Source organism: Grammomys surdaster, unplaced genomic scaffold (genome assembly GCF_004785775.1).
Source record: "Grammomys surdaster isolate TR1022 unplaced genomic scaffold, NIH_TR_1.0 126187, whole genome shotgun sequence".
NCBI classification, from domain to species: Eukaryota; Metazoa; Chordata; class Mammalia; order Rodentia; family Muridae; genus Grammomys; species Grammomys surdaster.
Window position 1 is genome coordinate 6070866 of NW_021620993.1, and position 22333 is coordinate 6093198.

At 50.5% G+C, this 22333-nt stretch overlaps 2 protein-coding genes across 9 annotated transcripts in view; one reads left to right on the forward strand and one right to left on the reverse strand.

The window, feature by feature from the left end:
- The window catches only part of Letm1 (leucine zipper and EF-hand containing transmembrane protein 1), a 34685-nt gene extending 25682 nt beyond the window's left edge, over nt 1-9003 (forward strand). The window contains exons 8-14 of one of the 2 annotated variants that reach the window (XM_028758242.1): nt 2285-2416; nt 2846-2986; nt 3637-3771; nt 4672-4806; nt 5737-5924; nt 7256-7394; nt 8737-9003. In XM_028758242.1, coding sequence (XP_028614075.1) covers nt 2285-2416; nt 2846-2986; nt 3637-3771; nt 4672-4806; nt 5737-5924; nt 7256-7394; nt 8737-8886 — 1020 coding nt within the window. In that variant the 3' untranslated portion in view covers nt 8887-9003. The remainder of the gene's footprint in view (nt 1-2284; nt 2417-2845; nt 2987-3636; nt 3772-4671; nt 4807-5736; nt 5925-7255; nt 7395-8736) is intronic. The other variant, XM_028758243.1, reaches the window with a different exon arrangement.
- Nucleotides 9004-14258: 5255 nt separating this feature from the next.
- The window catches only part of Fgfr3 (fibroblast growth factor receptor 3), a 15716-nt gene continuing 7641 nt past the window's right edge, over nt 14259-22333 (reverse strand). For 2 of the 7 annotated variants that reach the window (XM_028758036.1, XM_028758042.1), the window contains 14 exons: nt 21510-21679; nt 21303-21426; nt 21031-21221; nt 19951-20101; nt 18426-18622; nt 17936-18081; nt 17549-17670; nt 17363-17473; nt 17088-17278; nt 16852-16974; nt 16698-16768; nt 16333-16470; nt 16086-16191; nt 14259-15910 (listed from right to left, as the gene is read on the reverse strand). In XM_028758036.1, coding sequence (XP_028613869.1) covers nt 15764-15910; nt 16086-16191; nt 16333-16470; nt 16698-16768; nt 16852-16974; nt 17088-17278; nt 17363-17473; nt 17549-17670; nt 17936-18081; nt 18426-18622; nt 19951-20101; nt 21031-21221; nt 21303-21426; nt 21510-21679 — 1988 coding nt within the window. In that variant the 3' untranslated portion in view covers nt 14259-15763. Of the gene's footprint in view, nt 15911-16085; nt 16192-16332; nt 16471-16697; nt 16769-16851; nt 16975-17087; nt 17279-17362; nt 17474-17548; nt 17671-17935; nt 18085-18425; nt 18623-19124; nt 19270-19950; nt 20102-21030; nt 21222-21302; nt 21427-21509; nt 21680-22333 lie in introns of all 7 variants that reach the window. The other 5 variants (XM_028758041.1, XM_028758040.1, XM_028758037.1 and 2 more) reach the window with 5 other exon arrangements.

Consider the following 22333-nt stretch of genomic DNA (forward strand, 5'->3'; position numbering starts at 1 on the left):
TGTACTGTCCACGTGTATAAGATGAGTGGATGCCCACTGTCCCGTGTACTGTCCACATGTGTGAGATGAGTAGATGCCCACTGTCCCGTGTACTGTCCACGTGTGTGAGATGAGTGGATGCCCACTGTCCCGTGTACTGTCCACGTGTATAAGATGAGTAGATGCCCACCTTCCACTTAATATATTTATCTCAAACGTTCAAAGATGTTTTATCCTCAGACTTGGGGTTTTTTAACTCTTTAATCACTTCTTACACTCCAGTCTTCATCCCCCTCCTGGTCCACCACCACCCCTCCCCCACCCCCGACTGCTCCCCATCCCATCCCTCCTCCTCCTCCTCCCCCGACTCCTCCAAGAGGATGTTCCCACACTTCCACTCTCACCCCAGCAGACCTCCCTCAAGTCTCTTGAGGGTTAGATGCATCTTCTCTCACTATCTATTACTCTTCTCTATGTGTACGACTGGTCTGTCTGCATCTGACTATGCATCCGTGCATTCCCATGCCCTAGGAAGTTAAGAGAAGGTGTTGGGTCCCCTGGAACTAGAGTTACAGACAATTGTTAACCATCCATGTGGGTGCAGGGAATAGAACCTAGGTCCTCTACCAGAACAAGTGCTCTTAACAGCTGAGCTGTTTTTTCTGGCCCTTCTTCTCATCTGTTGCCCTGTGTGTGAACAAAACCTAACAGCCTTGTCTGTCTACTTGGGAGGTTGTCCTGGTGTCTGTCAAGTACCCTGATAGGCATTAAGCTCATGCAGACCTGAGCTCATTTTATGTTCTTGTGTGGAAGTCGGAGGACAACTGCAGAAATCTGTTCTCAGGCCACCTTTGGGATCTAGAATTCAATCTCAAGTTATAAAGTCTATAAACAAATGTATCAAGCCAGGTGTGGTTTTGCCTTTAATCCCAGCACTCAGCAGGTGGGCTGATCTCTCAGTTAAAGGTCAGCCTGGTCTACAGAGTAAGTTCCAGGGCAGCCAGGGCTACACAGAGAAACCCTGCCTTGTCGTGGGAGTGGGAGATGGAATGTCTCTACTTGCTAGACCATCTCATCAGCCTTCAGTTTGTTTTTACGTAGTGTTGGAGGTTCAGCCGAAGGCTGCACATATGCTAGGGAAACACTTTGCCATTGAGCCACAGCCTCTGGCCTCTAAAATCTTGTTTGTTATATGAAACCTGGTCTCACTGTGTAGCCGTGGCTGTCCTACATCTTGCTGTGTGGACTAGACCAGTCTTGAATTCACAGAGATTCATTCACCTCTACCCCTGCCTCCTAAAGTGCTGAGATAAAAGGTTTAAGCCACCATATCCAGCCTGCCCTCCAAAAAGGCCCAGGCTAGCCTCAAATTTCTGGGTATCCTTCTGCCTCAGCATTTCTAAAATTATTTTTATTTATATCTAAACACATGGGCTAGTAAGATAGCTCCATGAGTAAAGGTGGCCCAAGTTTGACCACCTGAGTTTGATTCCAGAGCCCATGTAATAGAAGGGAAGAATGACTCCCAAATGCCATTCTCTGATTTCAGTTTACATGCCACTATGGCTGTGCTGCCACCCCTCCAAATAAATAGATGTACATGAATAAAAGTTACAAATAGGAATAGGTACCATATAATGTATATATATGTGTGTATCATACCCCAGGACTGTTATTATTTTTTAAGTGCCTAGACTGCCATAGATTGTGTGATCCTCCTGCCTCAGAGCAGGGATTACAGGTCAGCACCACCATTCCTGGGCCAGTGTACCAGCCTGTTTTTAAACTCAGAGCACACTGACCATTCTCAAGGTAACTGGAGCTGATGATCAGTTGTTCAGTTTACTGAAAGGTATGCATGTGTACACTTTATATTAAATATATTGGGTATATTTTTTAATATCCATTTTTATTTGTGTAGGTATTTAAATGCATGTTTGTATACCTCATGCATGCAAGTGCCCATGGAGACCAGAAGAGGGTGTCAGGTCCCCCATAACTGGAGTTAGAAAGAGTTGTGAGCTGCCATGTGAGTGTTAGGAACTGAACCCAGGTCCTCACAGGAGCAGCAAGGGCTCTTTCCAGCCCCTGAAAGATATTTTGAAATACCATCTTTGAAAAATGCCTTTTAGTGACTTAATGAAACTATTGGCTCCAGTCATGTTTGCTTGTGGCACCCAGACTCTGTATCTCTCAAGTAAACCAGAGCCACAGAAGGAAACTGTGGGATGGGCGTCCATCACCTTGTAGGAGAGGCACAGGTCAGGCAAGGACAGCATGCCCAGTGACTGTGCTTTGCTCCCAGTGGCTGGACTTACACCTGCATCACGAGATCCCCACGTCACTGCTCATACTCTCCCGGGCCATGTACCTCCCAGACACCCTCTCACCTGCTGACCAGCTGAAGTCCACCTTGCAGACGCTTCCGGAAATTGTGGTATGTATTGTCAGAAGAGCCTTTGACTCCTTATCTCTGTGGGCTTGGGACGGGACCCTCTCCTCCATAGCTGTGGGAGCTTTTCCAAGAGACCTTGGTCTTCCTGTCCTCTTCATCAGCTCCCTGCTTTGTCTCCCTTCCCAGCCTCCCATATAGCACCACCTCAGGCACAGCAGTGCCAAGGTGGCAGATCTGAATTAATGCATTATTTTTTATTTTTTTCCTTATTCTTTAACTCAAACAGTCCTCTATGGATGGGGAACCTTACCTTTAGGACCTCTAAACACAGGAGGCAGCATGCTGTTGTGTACTCTGTTGTTTTGTATGAAGGCTGGGTGGTAACATTGCTCAGAGAGAGGGAAGGGCACTTTAGGCCTTGGCACCTCAGGCTCACTACAGTTACCTTCTTCTTTCTCCTTCCCTCTGAAGGCAAAGGAGGCTCAGGTAAAAGCAGCAGAGGTGGAGGGAGAACAGATAGACAACAAGGCGAAGCTGGAGGCCACGCTGCAGGAAGAGGCTGCCATCCAGCAAGAACACCTGGAAGAACTAAAGAGAGCTGCTGAGGCTGTGGTGAGCAGCCTGCATTGACTGACAGACACTCTGTGGGACCCAAACCTGTACCAGGCCAAGTCCTTAGAGCCTGTCTTGTAGCTGTGTATGTGGCTCTCAGGCCTATCCTGTCTTTCTCTGCAGGGGTCAAAGTGGTTCAAGGACACAGGAGTGCTTGACTGTAGAGCTATAGCTCTCAGGGACAGTTCAATACAAGACATGATGTGACATCTAACTCTCTGGTCACCATTGCCATAGGAGGGGCCAGCTTAGCAACCAAGTAGGGAGTCACCAAGGGATCCACCTTCTCAGGGTTGCTATCCTGTCAGCTGCTCACTGCCCATGACTGTGCTCACCTCTTGGCTTCTGTGGTCTCAGAAGCTGCAGGAAGCTGTAATGCTCTAGAGCTTGGAGTTGCCTGGGTTATCCATGTGCATCCCTTCACCTCGTCCCAGTCCCAGAGATGAGCAACATGCTCTGACTGAGTCTGTTGAGGTGGCCTCAGGTGGCTGGCTCATCATGGGTCAAGCGAGCTACTGCTGCCAGATATTGATCAGTCAGTCTCCCTGTCACTGCAGAGTATTCCAAGTGTGACCTGTCAGGGCGATATGCTGAGTGTGGAACCAAAGCCAGGTGACCGAGGTGACAGTGTGGTACTGCTTACATTTCAGAAGGAGATCCAGCCAGAAGTAGCAGAAGCCACTGTCCCTGGGAGGCCAGGGGACGAGCTTCAGCCCAAGATGGCTGATGTGATCCTACCCTCAGAGGTACTGAAGGATACGGCACCTGTACTGGAAGGTTTGAAGGTGAGCTACATGACCAGGAAAGGAGGAGCACCGCCTGCTCTGCCATAAGACCCAGATTTGATTCTCAGCACCCACATGGCAGCTTACAACTGTTTATAACTCCAGTCCAGGGGAACCAATGCCCCCTTCTCTAGTCTCCTCAGGAACAAGGCAGACATGTGGTACATAGACATGTATGTAGGCAAAACACACCCATATCCATACTTATAAGCAATCTTTTAAAAATGTAAGATAAGGCTGAGGAGAGATATGGATGTGGTTCCATTAGGGTGCGTACATAGTGTGCTCCTTACATAGCATGTTCAGGACCGTAGGCGCAGTGCCCAGTGCTACAAAACAGAAAAATGTGGCCTTCCATCTAGTGTTGGTGAGGATGAGAAAGACCTGGGTCACTTTGGAAACCACTTTAAGGGTTTTCTAAAGCAGCAAACTTATACCCTATTATCGGCTGCTTACACCTATACACAGCAGCTGTCATTGTAGTTACTGAAAGGCACTAAGGAGAAAGCTGTTACGGTGTTGCTGTCCAGATTAGAAATACTTTACCATTGGACATCAAAATAGGTGATTGATGAAAAGAAGCAGAGCTGGTAATCCCTCTCCTATAACGTTCTAGAAAACAAAGGCTGTCCCATAGAGTGAAAGGCAGGCCTGGGGATGGAATCCTGGGAAACATAAGGGAGCATTTGGGGATAACCAGTATGCTTTCTCTACTTGCACACCAAGAAGATACAGACAAGAGCTATAGCCAGCATAGCTCAGAGCTGAGTTGCAACTCACTTGAGGCTGTCCTTAAGTGCTTGCCCTGTGGTGTGCACAAGAAGGCTTTCGTCATTAGGGAATAGCAGAAGCTGTTTGCTCCCTAGACTTAGGTTTGTCTACTCACTTACTTCTTTCCAGGGAGAAGAAATTACCAAGGAGGAGATTGACATCCTCAGTGATGCCTGCTCCAAGCTAAAGGAGCAGAAGTCATCTCTGACCAAGGAGAAGGAGGAACTGGAGCTGCTGAAGGAGGACATTCAGGACTACAGTGAGGTGAGTGGGCGTGCACTGCGGGGAGACGGACCCTTGGAGGGGGCCCTCCAGCAGCTGCTCAGGGCCCAGGCTGACACTAGAGAAGGTAGGGAGATTATTAGGGCCACCGTGTAGGTAGATGTGACCCTGGCTGCTGCTAAGTAGATAGTGATAGCTATCAGAACCCAGGTGTCGTGGGAACAGCTTAGTCACTTAATGCTTGAAATCGTACTTCTGTTCAGGGCCCTCCACGGCACTTCTGTCCCTCCCTTCCTTCTTTGCCTCCCTCCTTTTCTTTCTTTCATGGTGCTAGGATTGATCCCAGGGCCTTATGCATGCTAGATAAGAGCTGTTTCTCTAACTACATCCTCAGCCCAGCAGTCACTGTTTTCTACTCTGAGGTAACAATACCATTATCCCCACTCTGCTGGGAAAGTAATGGTTTAAAGATTGTTGCTAAAAATCAATTTCTCTTTCTCATCTTCCCTGTGGTGGTCCCCTCTGGCTATGTGACTTCTCCACCAGAAACTACATTTTTCACCAGACAAGGCAGTGCCTCATTCCCCTCTGCTCCTCACCCTGCTCTTAGCCCTGCGATCTTTGACCCATGTAAAGAAGACGGTGCTTAGGCTTCCTTGAGCCTTTGTATTTATTCATTGCTAACTACAAAGGAAGTTGAAATTCAGGATAGATTTTAAAAGTTTGAACTTATAAAAATAAATTATTAAGAATAAATTTGCATGAGGGAAATAAGATTCTCCAATTTCTAAGGCTGAATTTAATTCTTTTGTTCAATTGACTCCTGTTTTGTGGAGCTGGGGCCAAACGCAGGACCTTGTGCACAGTACTTTGTGCACCCAGCCACATCCCAGTGCAGAGTAATGACTTAATTTTTAAGTTCAAATTAATGTAGAACCCTCCCTCCTTTTTTGGATAAACTTTTTAAATTAGGACTTACAGGAGATCAAGAAGGAACTTTCAAAGACGGGTGATGAGAAGTTCATAGAAGAATCCACAGCTAGCAAGAGGCTGTCGAAGCGGGTGCAGCAGATGATTGGACAGATCGACGGCCTGATTGCACAGCTGGAGACCACTCAACAGAATGGCAAGCTCAGCCTGGATGAGAGCTCTCCGACAGGGTGAGTGAGTGCGTAAGCCTCGGATTCCAGAGTGTATCTCTTTGGCCTCTACCTGCCCACCTCACCTCAGGCCCGGGGCAGCCAGGATTACAAGAGGTCTTTGCTCTTACATTTCCTTTCGTCACAGCTCAGTTCTATGTCTCCATGCTTGCTTTTCCTAGGTAGATGAGATCTGCCTCTTCCCATCCTTTTGAGCTTTAGTCTGAACCCCACTTGGCTCTTGATTCTTCAAACTGTCAGGCTTTCTCCTGGTTCCTCCCTTTTCTAACCCTGGTATAACACCATTGTGGACATTCTGCCTTGCTAAGCAGTCACCAGCAAACGGTGAGACACGCCATGCTTTTGTAACCCAGCTATGAGTGGACTTGCCACAGGTCCTGACCATAGTCTCCACAGTGAGGCCAGGTGGCTACAGCCAGGCCTGGCTTCTACTCTAGGTCCTTGAATTGGTTGTTGGTGGCCTGGAAGACATGGTGGTGCTCCCCACTGTGGGGATATGTACATGTGTGTGGTGCCCATGGAGGCCAAAAGAAGGTGTCAGATCCCCTAGAGCTGGAATTGTAGATAATCGTGAGCCACCCAACATGGGTTCTGGGAACTAAACTCAAGTCTTCTGCGAGTACAATAATCGTTTTTCTAATTTTTTTTTTTCCGAGACAGGGTCTGTCTGTATAGCCTGGGCTGTCCTGGAACTCACTCTGTAGACCAGGCTGGCCTCGAACTCAGAAATCCGCCTGTCTCTGCCTCCCAAGTGCTGGGATTAAAGGCGTGCGCCACCACTGCCCGGCTGCAATAATCATTTTTAACCACTGAGCTATCTCTCCAGCCTCAATTTTTTTTCAGTTTTATGTGTATGTGTGTGTGTATGTGGTATGCATGAGCTTATGTGTGAGTGTGGTATTTGTATATATGCTATATGTATAAGCATGTGTGTGTGCTGGTATACATGCTTATGTGCACCTGGAGGCTGTCAGCCTCCAAGCCTATGATCTTCCTATGCCTGCCCTCACCCAAAAGCACTGTGATTATAGACACGTGTGACCCCTACCAGCTTTTTACATGGGTTCTGAGGAATTGAACTCAGGTCCTCATGTAGTAAGAACACTGACAGCTGCTAAGCAACCTCCCCAGCATCCAAGGATGCTTTTTGTACATGTCCATGCTAGTCTTGCATCTTGAAGGGAAAGCAGCTTAGGATCTCACTGTGGGAGAAGTCATGCTGATATTTCCAGTTCGTGCATGGCTCTAGACTCAGAGCTTATGGGAAGAGCTGTGGGTAAGGCATGAGACCAAGCACCTGGCCAATATCACATGCAGACTGCACTCCCCAGGGAGAGTGTCATCAGTATCAATGAGCTCCTCAGCGCCATGAAGCAAATCAAGCACATTCCAGAACACAAGCTGATCAGTTTGACCTCAGCCCTGGATGAAAATAAGGATGGCAATATCAACATCGATGACCTTGTTAAGGTGAGCCAGCCAACATGGCTACTTTCCTGGGCCCGGGGTTTGTGGAGGAGCTGCTTACTCAGAGATGAGAGAATATTGGGGGGTCTGGAGAAATGGCTTGGGCTTTAGTTAAGGGTACTAGCTGCTCCTACAGAGGAAAGAGGTTCAATTCCTACCCCACATGGCAGCTCACAACAGTCTGAAACTCTAGCTCCAGAGGATTTGGCACCCTCACAGACATGCATACGGGCAAAACACCAATGTACATAATAAATAAATCCTTTTAAAAATAAGACTAGCCAGGCAGTGATGGCACACGCCTTTAATCCCAGCACTTGGGAGGCAGAGGCAGGCGGATTTCTGAGTTTGAGCCCAGCCTGGTCTACAGAGTGAGTTCTAGGACAGCCAGGGCTGCACAGAGAAACCCTGTCTCAAAAAAAAACAAAAAAAAAAAAAGAAGAAAGAAAAAAAATAAGACTATTAGGAGGTCAGATTTGCCCTTTGCTCTCATTTGAAATCACATTAGAATTAAGAAGTTACTAAAGTTCCAGACATACTGGTGAGATAAGAAAATGCCCCTGGTCTGCCGCAGGTACGCTCCAGCCTGCCGCCTTAAACTGTTTTCTACCATAGGACCTTGCATCCCTATTAGATCTGAGGAAAAGGGTAAACACCTCTGCCAGGACTCCTTGAGACCTGAGAGACACTTGAGTAGGTAGAGCTTGTAGGGATAGTGGCTAAGCTCCAGGTACATCAGCCCTTAAGATGTGAGTCAAGAGCCAGCCTCTAGGGGAAGTCTGGATTCCAACCTGCAAATTCTCATGGACCTACTTAAATTATAAGTCATGGTTTTGAAGGAAAAAAATTGCCACTGTCATCATGGTTCTCAGTACACCTGGCAAGTTTGTGACTTTTGTATATATAGCCGGAAATATTGGTTAATTTCCTTTAGTTCCATTTTAAAACAGGTACTATTAGACATACTTCTGAGACTTTTTCATGTTCTCCCCTCAGGCTACATGGCAGAAGCAGATGTATCCCAATGCTCACCCCTTGCTGTACCAGGGAAGCCATGTTCAGGACAGGTCCAAGGCTTCTAGTAGTGTGGCAGGGCCATGCTGGCTGGAATAGGGAATTGATGCCACACCCTTGCTGTGAAGTCTATGGCCCTTGGAGGTCTGAGACTTGAGTGCCAGAGAGGCAGGAGGAGCCCAGATACCCATAGCATGCAGTAAAATGGCAAGTGCCCTGCTAAGGGGAAAGCTCAGAGGAGGAGTCAGGTGCTGTGTCCCAGAGCTGTTGAGGGTCAGCAGATGATTAAGTGGTGGAGTCCCTCCTAAGTCTCCGTCCCCTGTGTGTGTAGGTAATCGACTTGGTGAACAAAGAAGATGTTCAGATTTCTACCACCCAGGTAGCCGAAATTGTGGCCACACTAGAGAAGGAAGAAAAGGTGGAAGAGAAAGAAAAGGCCAAGGAAAAGGCTGAGAAAGAGGCGGCAGAAGTGAAGAATTAAAGCTGCCGACTTTGGGCCCCACAAGCACGGTGGCGTGACACAGTGACTGCTTTGCGCTGATTCTTAGTGGCAAATCTAATATTTTGTCTGGAATAAATCAAAAACTTCCATAATGAAGCCATTTTTAATTTTCATCATTCCACGAAGATTCAGTCCGGCTGGAGCCAAAGGGTGGCTGTGTCTGGACTCTGCCGTGGTGTGGTACTAACCGGCTCTAACCCTGGGTTAAGGTACAGCTGCCAGTAGGACCCTAGCCCCACACTGACCTCTAGCTTCAGAGATGGCTCTGGCCAGGCTCGCTAGGAAGGTGTGTCTCTGTGTATGTCCTTACAGGACCAGGATCGGAGCGAGCCTCCATCCTGTGAGAGGAGAGTGAAAGCCAACTGGACCCCAAGCACCTGTGTGGAGCCAAGAGGATGTGCCTGCGTGTCCTCATAGGCTGTGGGGTAGGAGTTAGTCAAATGCAAATGCAGGCCACTCTGCTCTGAAGACACTGCCATCAGTCTGAGGGATTGAGATTCCTAAATGCCAGTGTACGTAGATCTGTCTGCTCACACACACCTCCACAGTTGTCTTAACTGCAGGTCCCTGACAGCAGTGTCTGTGTCCTGTATGGATCCCGAGGCATTTTGACTAGAGCACTCTCAATTTACCATTGATTTCCACTTAATAATTCTTTAACTGACTAGTACTAAATCTGACTGTCCACCTAATTCATGAGTAATTCCTCATATAGTGGGTGACACACATTGAAGAAGACTTTGAAAATGAAATCTTGCCAGGCAGTGGTGGCACACGCCTTTAATCCCAGCACTTGGGAGGCAGAGGCAGGCAGATTTCTGAGTTCGAGGCCAGCCTGGTCTACAGAGTGAGTTCTAAGACAGCCAGGGCTACACAGAGAAACCCTGTCTCGAAAAAACAACCCCTCCCCCCCCCCCGAAAAAAAAAGAAAGAAAATGAAATCTTTTCTGTTGGGCATCCACATTGCTGAGCAGGCCCAGGGGATAGAACTGATGTCTGCAACTTGAATATACCTGAGGCTTTGTGTGGCTTTTAACATAAAATTCAAGTCCTATCTCCCAGGACAATGTGCAAGATGGGGCTTCATGGGGGAATTTCTGTATGTTGTTGGCTCGAGGCTCCAACATCGTTAGCACAAATGCTCATGGCTGGACACCAGCCACCAAGGAGTGATGCCACGGAGCTGTCCACATGGTGGTCCCTGCCTACCAACAGCTCACTGGCACCCCTCGGAGTCGATGACCTAGAGCTCTTTGCTGAGTGGCCGCCAGCCTTTCTCATTTGGAAATGGCTCCTTGGACAGGCCAGGGCTGGGTGTCCTGCGGCCTCACCACCACCTTCACATTGTAACCCCATTCTTGGAGCACAGAGGGAGGAAGATCATGAGTTCAGCTCGGGCTACTTAGCAAGACCCTATCCAGGAAAAAAAAAATTCTTGACTCCAGACAGGAATTGGAACATGTACAGAGAAGCAGCAAGCAGAATGGACCTTTCAGTTTCTTGAAACTTCTTTCTTGACTGTTAAAGGAAACACATTATGCTATGCAGGAATAAGATGATTCTTGCATGTAAACCTGTGCAGAGTAACAGTGGAAGTCACTTCATGGTCACAGCTGAATCCTGGTGTCTCTACAAGGACAAGATTATGGTTACCAAGTGTATCCCCACAATAGAGGGTATCTCCTATGAGCAGCCCTCTGGAGCCTGTCCTGTGTCTGCCCATCATCTTCATCCTTTATTGTATTACTGGGCACTGTCACTGGCCTGTGCTGGCTGCTGCTGACTCAGGAATTCCCTGATGTCCCTCTAACCGCCACTCTGGACTCTGTCCTCACAGGTCACGCCATCACCCCACTGCAGGACCTTAGCAAATACATGTGCTAGAAGGTCTACCAGTGGATGCTTCCCTTGGTTTTTGGAGTTGTCCCCACATCTGTTTGCTTCACTGCTTGACCTTAAGTAGTACAGCTGGGTCAGGGTTAGAAACACTGGATCCACCAGGCAGTGATGGCAGTGCAGCCTTTAATCCTCAGAAGGCAGAGGCAGATGGACAGCCAGGGCCACACAGAGAAATCCTGTCTTGAACCACTACCACCACCACCACCACCCCTAAAAAAAGAAATGGCAGATCCAGGACTGAGAACTATACTCAAGCTGAGCATTTGAAAGTTCGTGTTTCATCTGTCGTAACTGCCCTGCACCTCAGCACTTGCCCAAAGCATATGTTCAGGAGCTGAGATGTCTGCACCTGTTAAATGAAATTAAAGTTTCAACCCAAGAGTCTGGTGTTTCCTCTCTCCACTCTAAAACCCCTTCCCACACAGGATCTGGGAAGTTGGCACCTAAATTCCACGCTCCTTTTGGACTATCAACATCTTAAATGTGAAGGGCACCATGCAGTTCTTAAAAGCCATCCTCATGGTCTTGGGCTGTGCTTCCTAGGACCATGGTAGAGGAACAAGTTTTGTACCCTCTTCTGCCTTCCAGGGGTCTCAGAGCCTCCAGCTAAGTCATGTGTAGACATCTTCCATGTTCATGGAACAGCCCAGAGTGATAACTTCTGAACCTTGAGCAATCTATTCAAGAAACTGAATGGAAACTCAAACCACCTAAAACTCTAATGATTGTGCTGTGGCCACCAGGCGTGCTTAGATTTTAGTGGGTCTTGACCCTCCCCTCAGCCCCTAGGTGAGTACCAGCTCACATTTGGGGGTTCAAGCCTTGGTTCCAAGATCATGGCTTGTGGGACCTATCTGAGGAAGCCCGTATACCCTGTTTTGTAGAATCTGACAAGGAAGGACTTCTTAAGACTCTAGGCTAATTCAGGGCCCTATGGGGCTAGCAGGCTGCATGATGATATTTTCTAAACACCTTGATGTAAGGAATTGACTGAATAAAGTACCACTGATGACTTGTCTGCTGTATAATGGTGTGTTCACATTGCTAGTTTCCACACCTAACCAGGCTCTCCCAGCCCGCCAATGCTCAGACGACCACAGACTAGTCAGCTCACAGCCCAAACTTTTCTTCTCATGAGCTGTACAGGGTGGGCGGGGGCTAGGACCTTGGCTGGTGAATCCCAGGGAAATGTGGTCTGTGCCCACACAGAATCTACTGTTCAGTCCAGAGACAGGATCCAGCCCCAGGGATGTGTGGAGGACAATGAGCCTGGTGGAGGCAGTTCCCCAAGCCCCACCATGTGCTTGCTTTAGGACCTTAGCTGGGAGGATCTGGGTGTTAGGATAAAGTTACAGAATTCATCTTCTGATCTCATCAGTGACTGCTGCCCTGAGCCCAGGACACCAAAATGTAGTGTGTCCTCCTGTAGCCATTCTTGGTGTCTTCTAAAATGCTTGATTGAGGTCACATTGGTCCCCAGGCTCAAGAAGTACAAGTCTAAGAGCAAGGGTAGGAACTGCTTGTTGGTGAGGAAGGACAGTCATTTAAAGTGCACAGCATGCCCATGGCTATACTGAGAACAAAGCAAACATTCAGATGAGGTAGACTTAGACAGTAAATTCAAGTCCCGTCCCTACATGACTTGAGAAAAGCCTCGTGTGCCAGGGAGTGGAGGTGTGATCATGCCTGAGTCTCTCACCGGAAAAACAGGACATTTGACGCACAACTTGTTTCTTCGCTTCTTGGGAAGATACTTTTTTTTTCTTTTTATTTTATCTGTTTTGCCTGCAAGTATGTATGTGTACCATGTGTACATCCAATGCCCACAGACCAAGGTTATATCCCCTGAAACTGGAGTTATGGTTTTGACCATCATGTGGGTGTTGGGAATAAAACCGGGTCCTCTGCTAGCAGTAAATACTCTAAATAAACCAGAGTCATCTCTGCAACTTAAAGAGAATTCTTGCTGCTGGTCCTCAGAACACTAGGACCTACCCCAACCCAGGATGATAGCCAGCCACAGGCCAGTGTCGGTAAGCAGGAGTTTCCTGGGAGCCAGCCTGTTCCTGGTACTAGACAGAGCAAGCCAGGAAACCATCCGCCATCATTACTACTCATGTTCAAAAGGCACGGCAGTGGAATAGATTTCCTCCAAAGGAGACTACGCAGCAAAAGGAACCTGACTTAGGTCATGGGAGATTTGAGTGCAAATCCAGTGTTTGGTGACATAAAGCCACACTTACTGTGTTCTCACAGGGCAGTAACCACCCAGGAAACCCTGGTGGTGCAGCAGCCTGACCTAGGAGCCCCTGCCCCTCTCAGGACCATTCCTGCCCCCGTGAACCAACCCCTTGGTGCTAGCTTTCCCTAGATCGCCAAGAGCCCTGGACTTGAAAAGGGCTTCCAGATTACCATACAAAGCTATGCTCAGAATGACACTAGAGGGCGCTACAGGCTGCTACACAGCTTTCTTGGGTAGTTGAGCTTGTTTCAGGGATAAGAATGCATCCTCCTGGTGCCACACTCCTACACATACTTGCACACACGTGCTGATTTATGCACACACGCTATTCTGCAGGCTTTAGTCAGATCCTTTAACTGCCTTCTGCCTAGTCACTATCATCATGTGTCTGTGTAGCTCTGAGTCCCTGAAACTATCTGATGCCCCTCAAGATGTTGCTGTGTGTAACTAACAGAGAGCCAAGGCCTACAGTTTCCCCTAAAACCCAGTACTTCCCTAAGATCCTCAAGCTTCTATTTCAGTCTAGAACCAAGTCATCTTGACTTTTAAAAAAATGCCCTCACCTAGAAGGTGGGCCTGGTCCTAGCAAGGGTGGAACAAGGGTGCACATTCATTCAGTCCCCAGGTCTTCTCCCAAGATTAGAAAGTAGGACAAACAAAATGGATGCAGGAAGGAAACACAAAGTTGTCTACACGTTGTCCTGGGACTCATTATGTGGATCATCTCTGCCTTAAACACATGTCTGCACCATGCCTGGCTAACTGTAGATTGCTTAAACAAGGGGTTTGGCTACCTGCCTTTTCCCCAGAGGACTTTCAAATATAATTAAGCACACTGTCCTCATGAGATCCCTTCTGTCAGGACAGCCAGGGGACTGAAGAGACCCAGAACATTTCCTCCACATACATATTCATGGTCCCCTCCTATGGACACAACTTCCTTGCATCCTGTCCTCAGCACCTCTAGACTGGTAACCCTGACCGGCCTGCCACTTTGGGCCACCCGACCTTAGCTGTCCTTACCCTGAGAAGGAAAAGCAAAGACAGTCCCTCTTGGAGCCTGGGACTACCACTTTCTTCTAGGGACCACCCAGAGGCTGCTGAATCCCCAGGTGCTATTATCCCTCCTCCCCTGGGGACGTACCTCAGAACCTGTCCCCACAGGCAACAAGGACACAGCTGTACAGGTCTAAAAACAGAAAGCGAGGCATTCACGGAAATCAGAACCAGTTATCTTTATTTTTTGGAAAGTAAGTTGGCTGTGTTAACAAAACCACATCTGCCAGTGTGGGCTGACAAACCATGTCCTAGGCCCTAAGAAAATCACCCTGAGCCACTGTCCTGACCCTGCTGGCTGACAGGCAAGGGACAGCCAGCCACCCAAGCCTAGGGCCCAGTAACAGTACAAAAAGTAACAAAACTGCATTCACCACTGTCTCCCAAACTTTGAATGGTAGCAGTCTAGGCTATAAAAGTCTAGAAGCATTGTATAGGAAGTGTTAAGCCTACAGCAAAACAACTTGTAAAAACTCAATAAATTATAGATAGATAAACTTGTAACATATCTATTAACATCTGAACCTTCTTGCAGGGCCAACCCCTCCCTGGGCACAGGCTCCTGCCTGGAATACATAGCAATTAGAATAATCTGTATGAAAAATACCAGTTCACCTTGAAATTTTTTAAAATCTCCTAAAGAAAGTTCCTATATAAATCTAATCCCCCACAAAAGAGGGCCAAAGGCAACAAAAAATGCTTGCTGGAGCCAGCTCTAACTAGGAGCTACTCAAGCACCAAGGGGGCCACGGTCCAGCCTTGGTGGAAGCCAGATGCACGCTCTCAGCAACTCCCTAAATTCAGCATAAACATCTTCAGCTGTTAATAAGTTACAACTTAAAATTTCTGCAATACCATGGGACTAAATGCTATGAACCTGGGGTCGGGGACTGGAGCTCTGAGGGTTGATAAATAGCTTTACAAATATACAGGTCCAGGTACAAACAAAACTGCGGTGCCAGAAAAGCCCCTTGCTTCTCAGCCTGCTCTTGCCATTTTACTAGTGAGCCCCATGGAATACCTTGCTCACTTGGGCCTCAGCTTTGCCTTTTTCCATATAGATATTCTTATATATATGTATGTATATATATCATACACATCTATTTATATAAATGTACATTTTCCTCTGGAATAAACCTTTCTGATAGACGTTATGGCCCCCCCTTCAGGTACCCGTAATTTGTCTCTGAGGGACAGGATGGGAAGCAGCCTGGAGGTGTCTAGCTATGACTCACCCCCAGGCACAAGGTGCCACATAGGAGAGAGGCTTGCCACATAGAGCAGAGCCTCCCTTCAGGCTCAGCTTTGGGCACCAAAAAGGCCAAGGCCCACTCTGGACATGGAGTCTGGCCCTCTCTACAATGGTCCCTGTAAGGTAACAGCGGGGAATGAGGGAGCCAGAACCCCAGGGTTGCACAGGGTGGTCCCCTCTTACATTCTCATTTGGTGCTCTTGGCCAGTCAGGAGATCACTATACAGCAGTGCATGTTCCCAAGGGGCCTCTGCACCCAGGAGCCAAGGATAAACACGCAGAAGTCTTGTCTATTGTTGGCCCATCACACTGGGCTGGCTAGAGTCCACTGCACACCAGCAGTAGCAGGGCGGGCTAGGGTCCGCGTAAACATTGGCTGGGGCTTGGTCTGTGGGACTGTTGGCCCTTCACGTCCGAGGTCCCCCATTACTGGGTGGGCCTGGGGGTAGCAGGTCATGAGTGAATACAGAGTCATCCCCGGACGAGCTGGAGCTAGGAGTATCCTGGCCACCTGGCGAGTACTGCTCAAATGGCACAGAGAGGTCCAAATACTCCTGTTTGGTGGACACGACTGTCAGAACTTTCTCTTAGCATGCACCCCCCTTCTATCCCACACCATCTATATTCAGGCTATGCCCCCTAAAGTCAGTCCCTCCACTGGAGCTCCAAGGAGCAACACCCACAGTAAGCAAGGCAACCTCAGAGGGGGCAGGACTGAGTGACACTTACGTCAGTTGATGTCACAGTGAGGATGCGGTCTAAATCCTCTACCAACTGCTTGAAGGTGGGCCTCTGTGAAGGCACTGCATGCCAACATTCCCTCATAATCATGTACCTGTGCCAAGTACAGCTGTGGGTCCCTGGCCTGCTGCCCATCCCCACCTCACCCCAGGCCACCAGTCCCCTATACATCCCAAGGGCCCTGATAGGAATCCTGCCACCCCAGGGACTGGGTAGAGGAATGAGCAAGGCTCACAGGTCATGTGTGCAGTTGGCTGGCTTGTCCATGCGGTGGCCCTCTTTCAATAGCTTGAAAAGCTCTTCCACTGGGATGCCAGGATACGGCGAGCCCCCCAGCGTAAAGATCTCCCAGAGAAGGACACCAAAGGACCAGCTGCAGGGGAATGAGGACAGAAGGCTTGTTACTCCTGGCCGCTTACTGCAGCAGCCCTGCACCAGGACAAACCACTGATGGGCAAAGTGGGGCAACAGGGTAAGGAGAAGCCAGGACTGTGCTGGTGGCCCAATGAGGGGACCAGGACCCTGAAGGCTGCACAAGTGTGACTCATGCCTTGCCTGTCTTCAGATCTCCCTACCCCAGTCCTACGTGGGGACACATACACATCACTCTGGTGGGTGTAGACTCGGTCAAAAAGGGCCTCTGGTGCCATCCACTTCACAGGTAGCCGGCCCTGGGCAGAGGGAGAGGTGTTGGATCTTGCGTGGGGCCTCCTGATGAGGCCCCACATCCCAACCATGCAGGACCAGGGCTCACATTTGTGGTCTTCTTGTAGTAATCCAGGTTGTGCACATCTCGCGCCAGGCCAAAGTCTGCGATCTTCATCACATTGTCCTCAGTCACCAGGACGTTTCTGGCAGCCAAGTCTCTGTGAATACACTGAGGAGACAAAAGGAACCTGGGCTAAGGTGCCATTTCCGAGCTCAGGCAAGCTATCACCCATTCTTCCACCCAGAGAGGCCCCACTAGGCCTGGGCCCTGTCTCTGCCCACCTTCTGGGAAGCCAAGTATTCCATCCCCCGTGCCACCTGGTAGGCACAGGACACTAGATCCTTGCAGGTAAGCTGTTCTTCTGGCAGCCTGCAGGCATCAAAGGAGTAGTCCATGCCCGGAGGCCGCCGCGCCCGTAGGAACTCTCGTAGATTGCCCTTGGCTGCATACTCCACCAGCACATACAAGGGCCCTGGAAGTAAGCACAGGCACCTTAGAGATGCTGTGAGACTCTGGAGCCCCATCCACCAGCGAGCCCGCCTACCGCCTGACCTACCACCCTGTGTGCACGCCCCCAACAGGTTAATGATGTTCTTGTGCTTCCCGATCATTTTCATCATCTCCATCTCAGACACCAGGTCCGACAGGTCCTTGTCAGTGGCATCATCTGTGCCAGAAACGGGGGTGTCAACCAATGGCCTCACAGCCCTGAAATACCCCCTCTACCTCCCTCCCTCTTCACCTTTCAGCATCTTCACTGCCACGGTGACAGGCTTGGCAGTGTGGTCCTTGTCAATGCCAATAGCTTCTGCCATGACAACCTGTCCAAAGCAGCCCTCTCCGAGAGGCTTGCCGAGTGTCAGCCTGACCATGGAAACAGAGGCAATGAGTGTGTGCCCAGTGCCCCCAGCCCTCATGGGTCATGTACCACTGTATCTCAGAAGCCCTAGGGGCATTTGCTTATGAGCTTATGAAGACAAAGAATGACCCCTCAAACCTCACCCTGGAGTATCTAAGGAATACCTCCAACAGGCCCCTGCCTTGTAGGCACCTAGCCCCCAAGCCCAGAACCCCCACCAGGTATATACTAAACCCCACCAAGCACATATTGTCCCTCACCACCACTGACCGTGTCCTGGATAGCTCCCACTTGGGGTCAGCAGGCAGCTCAAGTTCAGAAACGTTGGCCAGAACAGGACCTTCTCCTGAGGACAGCCGGGCAATCCGGACGAGGGGTGTGTTGGAGTTCATAGAGGAGTTAGATTCCAAGGACACCTGCTTGGGTCATCAGGACAGGTTGGTACCACACAACGTGAGCTGGGCATTGGAAAAGGGGTGGGGTGGTAGAGCCTCCAGGGTGGCAAGGTCAAGTCTATGAGGCAAGGTGTGGGACCAAGAAAAGGACTGGCTGCTCTGACTTCTATACAGTGGTGACTGAAGACTACTAACAATGTTTCCACCTCAGAGTAACTTGAGCTCCATATGGAGATCAGAGATAAGGAGGTATCAGCCCACACAGCCACAGAGAAGTATGTTCTGGGCAGGCCCCAGGCCCTGCTGGGACGATAGGAGACTAAAGGCAGGAAAGACAGGGAATTCAAAATCTGGTATCTACTTTCTGTTACCTGTCGCTTAAGCGGGAAGCGAGAGACCTTGTGCACAGTGGGAGAGTCCAGGCCCTTCTTTGGGGGACTGTGCAGGCGGCACAGTGTCACAGCCGCCACCACCAGGATGAAGAGGAAGAAGCCCACCCCGTAGCTGAGGACACCTGCATACACGCTGCCAGCCTCATCAGCTTCCATCAGCTCCTCCTCAGCTGCAAAGATACAAATTTTGGGGCCTCATCCAGCCTTTTCAAACTTTCCCCCAGCCAGAACCACAGGCACCAGTGGGGGAGGGAAGGGACCTGGGATACTTGGAGAGGAGGGGCTGATGGCCCCCACTCACCTTATAGTACAATAAAAAAAAATCTGAGAGTCAGCAGGGAACACACCCAGGAGAGAAACCCAGGAGAGAAACCCAGGAGAGAAGCCCAGCAGAGCCAGAAGCACCCACACTGCTACCCAGGCACCCAGGAAATGCCAGAGCCTCATATCAGGACTGTGTGGGGGGGGGCTGCTAGAGAATGAAGAGGCCATTGCAGGACCAAGATAGGGCAAGGTCATGTTCCCATACCAAGCACAAGGCCTGGATGAGTTCCACAGGATGGGCAGCAATAAGCCATAAGGGGCCTCCTGCAGTTCCTGGCAGCTTTGGCATGTCCAGAGACAGCACCCTAAGAGGACAGGTGCAGCATGAGCAGCAGCAGAAGCCAGTACCTGGCAGCACCACCAACCACGCAGAGTGATGGGAAAACCCGATAGAATTGCCCGCCAGGCAGGTGTACTCCCCCGCATCCTCAAAGGTGACATTGTGCAAGGACAGAACCTCTAGCTCCTTGTCGGTGGTGTTAGCGCCTGCAGTCTACAAAGAGAGAACAGAGCGCGATAGGCCAGTGCCAACACCTCCCTGCGGGTACCACCAGCAGTCCACATGGAGATGATCCAGCCAGGCTGCAAGGAAAACGCCGCCGCCACCACCACAACCTCGGCCACCACCATGGCCCTGCCACAGCCACGGAGGCCCAGGGCCCTCTGTCTCCTGCACGGAGTCACTGAGCCTGAAGCCAGTCCCTCCACCAGTGGCGAGACCTCTGTCCCAAGGTGAGCAACAGGCAGGTGGGCAACACAGTGCCACACGAAGGCAGCATGCAGAGTTAGTGCAGAAACAGGAGAGAAGCAGATGAAAAGACGGGCAGACAGATGTACAGATGGGAAGCCAGAAGGCATTAGCCAGCTGGAGATGGGTGGAAGGTCGATGCTCACACACAGCGCAGGACGTGGCCCCTAACAGGCTCTAAAGATCTGAGTATCCAAGAGGGGGATGCAAGAGGACAGCATAGGCCTTGGGGGAGGGGGCTTTGAAGCAAACAGTCAGTCAGTGGTAACTGGGGGCTACCAGTATTTGCTGAGGCATCACAAGTAGAGTTCGAGCCACAGGCAGGGTCAAGCAGGATGGGTTGTGCAGGGCATGCAGGCATGTGCACGGCTTGGGCGTTAAAGCTGGAGCTCAGCGTGCCAGGCAGGCATGGGACAGAGTCGTTACCTGCTTGGGGCCCGTGAACACGCAGCCAAAAGGCCTTCTCAGCCACGCCTATGAAATTGGTGGCTCGACAGAGGTACTCGCCCCCATCCCGCTCCGACACATTGGCCAGGCGGAGGCGTGCGTCTGCCTCCACATTCTCACTGATCCAGGACTGCGGGGACAAGAGACTGGGCTCAGGCACACCCCGAGCCAGCTCGAGAAGGATGTGAGGATGAGGCAGGGCAAGGGAGCTCCCCAAAGATGGGCAGGGGCCTGGGCAGCAACACCTGGAAAGCTGCCCGGAGAGGCGGCTCATTGCGGCAGTGGTAGGCGTGACTTTACACACGTCTGTCATCACAGGTACACATACATGCTTACATACATACATATACAGAAAGTGGAGGAGGAGAGAGGGAAGGGGGAGAGAGAGAGAGAAAAGCTGTAACCCACAGCCTCTAAATCCTCACCCCAGGGATCATTTTAGGGTGCCTAGCTTATTCTCATGAACATCCACACCCATGGTGTGTGACACACATCATACAAGACCCCAGTGGCCTCTTTCTCAACAGCCAGGATTCCTGTTCCAACAAGTCCCTATTCCCCTCCCCAACCAGACCTCCTTGTCTCTCAACAGCTATTTTCTTTGAGCTTCCAGTGTCACAAAGTCCTGACTCTGGTATGGAACATGCTACAGGCAGAGGGAGGGCAGGACAGAGCCAGTGCTAAATGCAAGCAGATGACACCAGCCCATCCAGGACGGCTGGAGAGAGTCTAGCCAGTCCCCTGGGGTTCAGAGGGTAATAACTCAGCAGTCATCCTCCTGCCCTGGGCCACCATAACTGTCACCCAAGAGAAGACTTCGGCAGGCTCAGCCCTTAGAGCCAAGTCCCATGGCAGGGCACAAGAACAGAGAACCTGCCTGGAGCTCAGAGCAGGTGACACACACTGGGGCTAAGCTGCCCCTTCTTAGAAGCTCCAACACCTCAGTAAATCCCAACATATCCCTCAGCCAAGAGGGACACACACATGGGCCAAGGCCAGGGCAGCCCCAACTGACCCACCCACCCAGCCAGCCAGCCACCAGCTGGTGGTAGAGCTTACCTTGAGCACAGTGACGTAGGGTGTGCCATCAGGGCCCACCTTGCTGCCATTCACTTCCACATGCTTCAGCCACTGGATGTGTGGCTGGGCATCACTGTACACCTTGCAGTGGAACTCCACATCACTGCCCAGAATGGCTGTCTGGTTGGCTGGCAGCCCAGCCTGCAGGATGGGCCGGTGTGGGGAGCGCTCTGCAAGAGGCAATCCGGTCAGGGGCAGTGGGCCAAGGGGCCCAGGGATGCCCTGCCTTAGCCACCCGGCCTGGCCCTCACCCAGCACATCCAAGGTGTACGTCTGCCGGATGCTGCCAAACTTGTTCTCAACCACACAGGTATAGTTGCCACGATCAGAGGGCACCACACTTTCCATGACCAAGCTCCACTGCTGGTGCCGAAGCTGCAGGTAGGTCGTCCATGAGTAGATGCAGGATATACGTCGTCTCCAGCCGCCCACCCCCAGGCCCCCTTCCCCAGACCTACCTTGATGCCCCCAATGCGATGCTCCCCTCGGAATTCTTTGCCGTTCTTCAGCCAGGAGATGGAGGGGGTAGGGTTGCCAGCAGCTGGGCAGCGGAAGCGGACAGTGTTTGCAGCTGGCACAGCCAGCAGTTTCTTATCCATACGCTCTGGTCGAGTCCAATAAGGAGCCCCTGATGGCAGAAATGCCCCTAACAGCTATAATCAGTGCCTTCCAGAACTTTACCTGCCCACCCTCTAGCCTGTTTCCCCTTCTGTATTGAGAGTCCTTTGCTTTGCCTGAATAGGCTCCCTGAACCTGGACACTGCATTTACAGTTGCCCTACTCTCAGATCTGAATGTATCTTCTCCTCCACCTTTGGTTCAGGCCCACAGGTGGAGGTCCCCAGAAGGTAGATCCTGGTAGGATGCAGATCTAGGGAGGCAGCTAGGCCAGGTCATCTCACCAGTCCACAAAACCCGAGCCAGCCTCTGTACTGCCCAGGGCCTGGCCCACTCCCTTCAGGTCTTGCTTCTCCACACTGAGTGCTCTGATGCCTCTGTGTGGAAGTAGTAGTGGGTGGAGGAAGCCACCCTGCTGGGACTCCTGAAGCAGCTGAGGGACAGAGCAGGGATCCAGGACAGAAAAGGGAGGCGGGTCCCTTCTGCAGCAACCTCACTATATTCTACCATAGGACCATGGGCATCTGTGGGTGAAAGAGCTACTGCATAGGGAAAAAGAAGACAGTCTGCATATGCTGGTGAGGGGCCCCTCCAGGCTGAGCTGCCTTCCGTGGTTCCCAGAGTTGCCAGTAGTCTCAGCACACTCAAGAGACTGCGGTGACTAC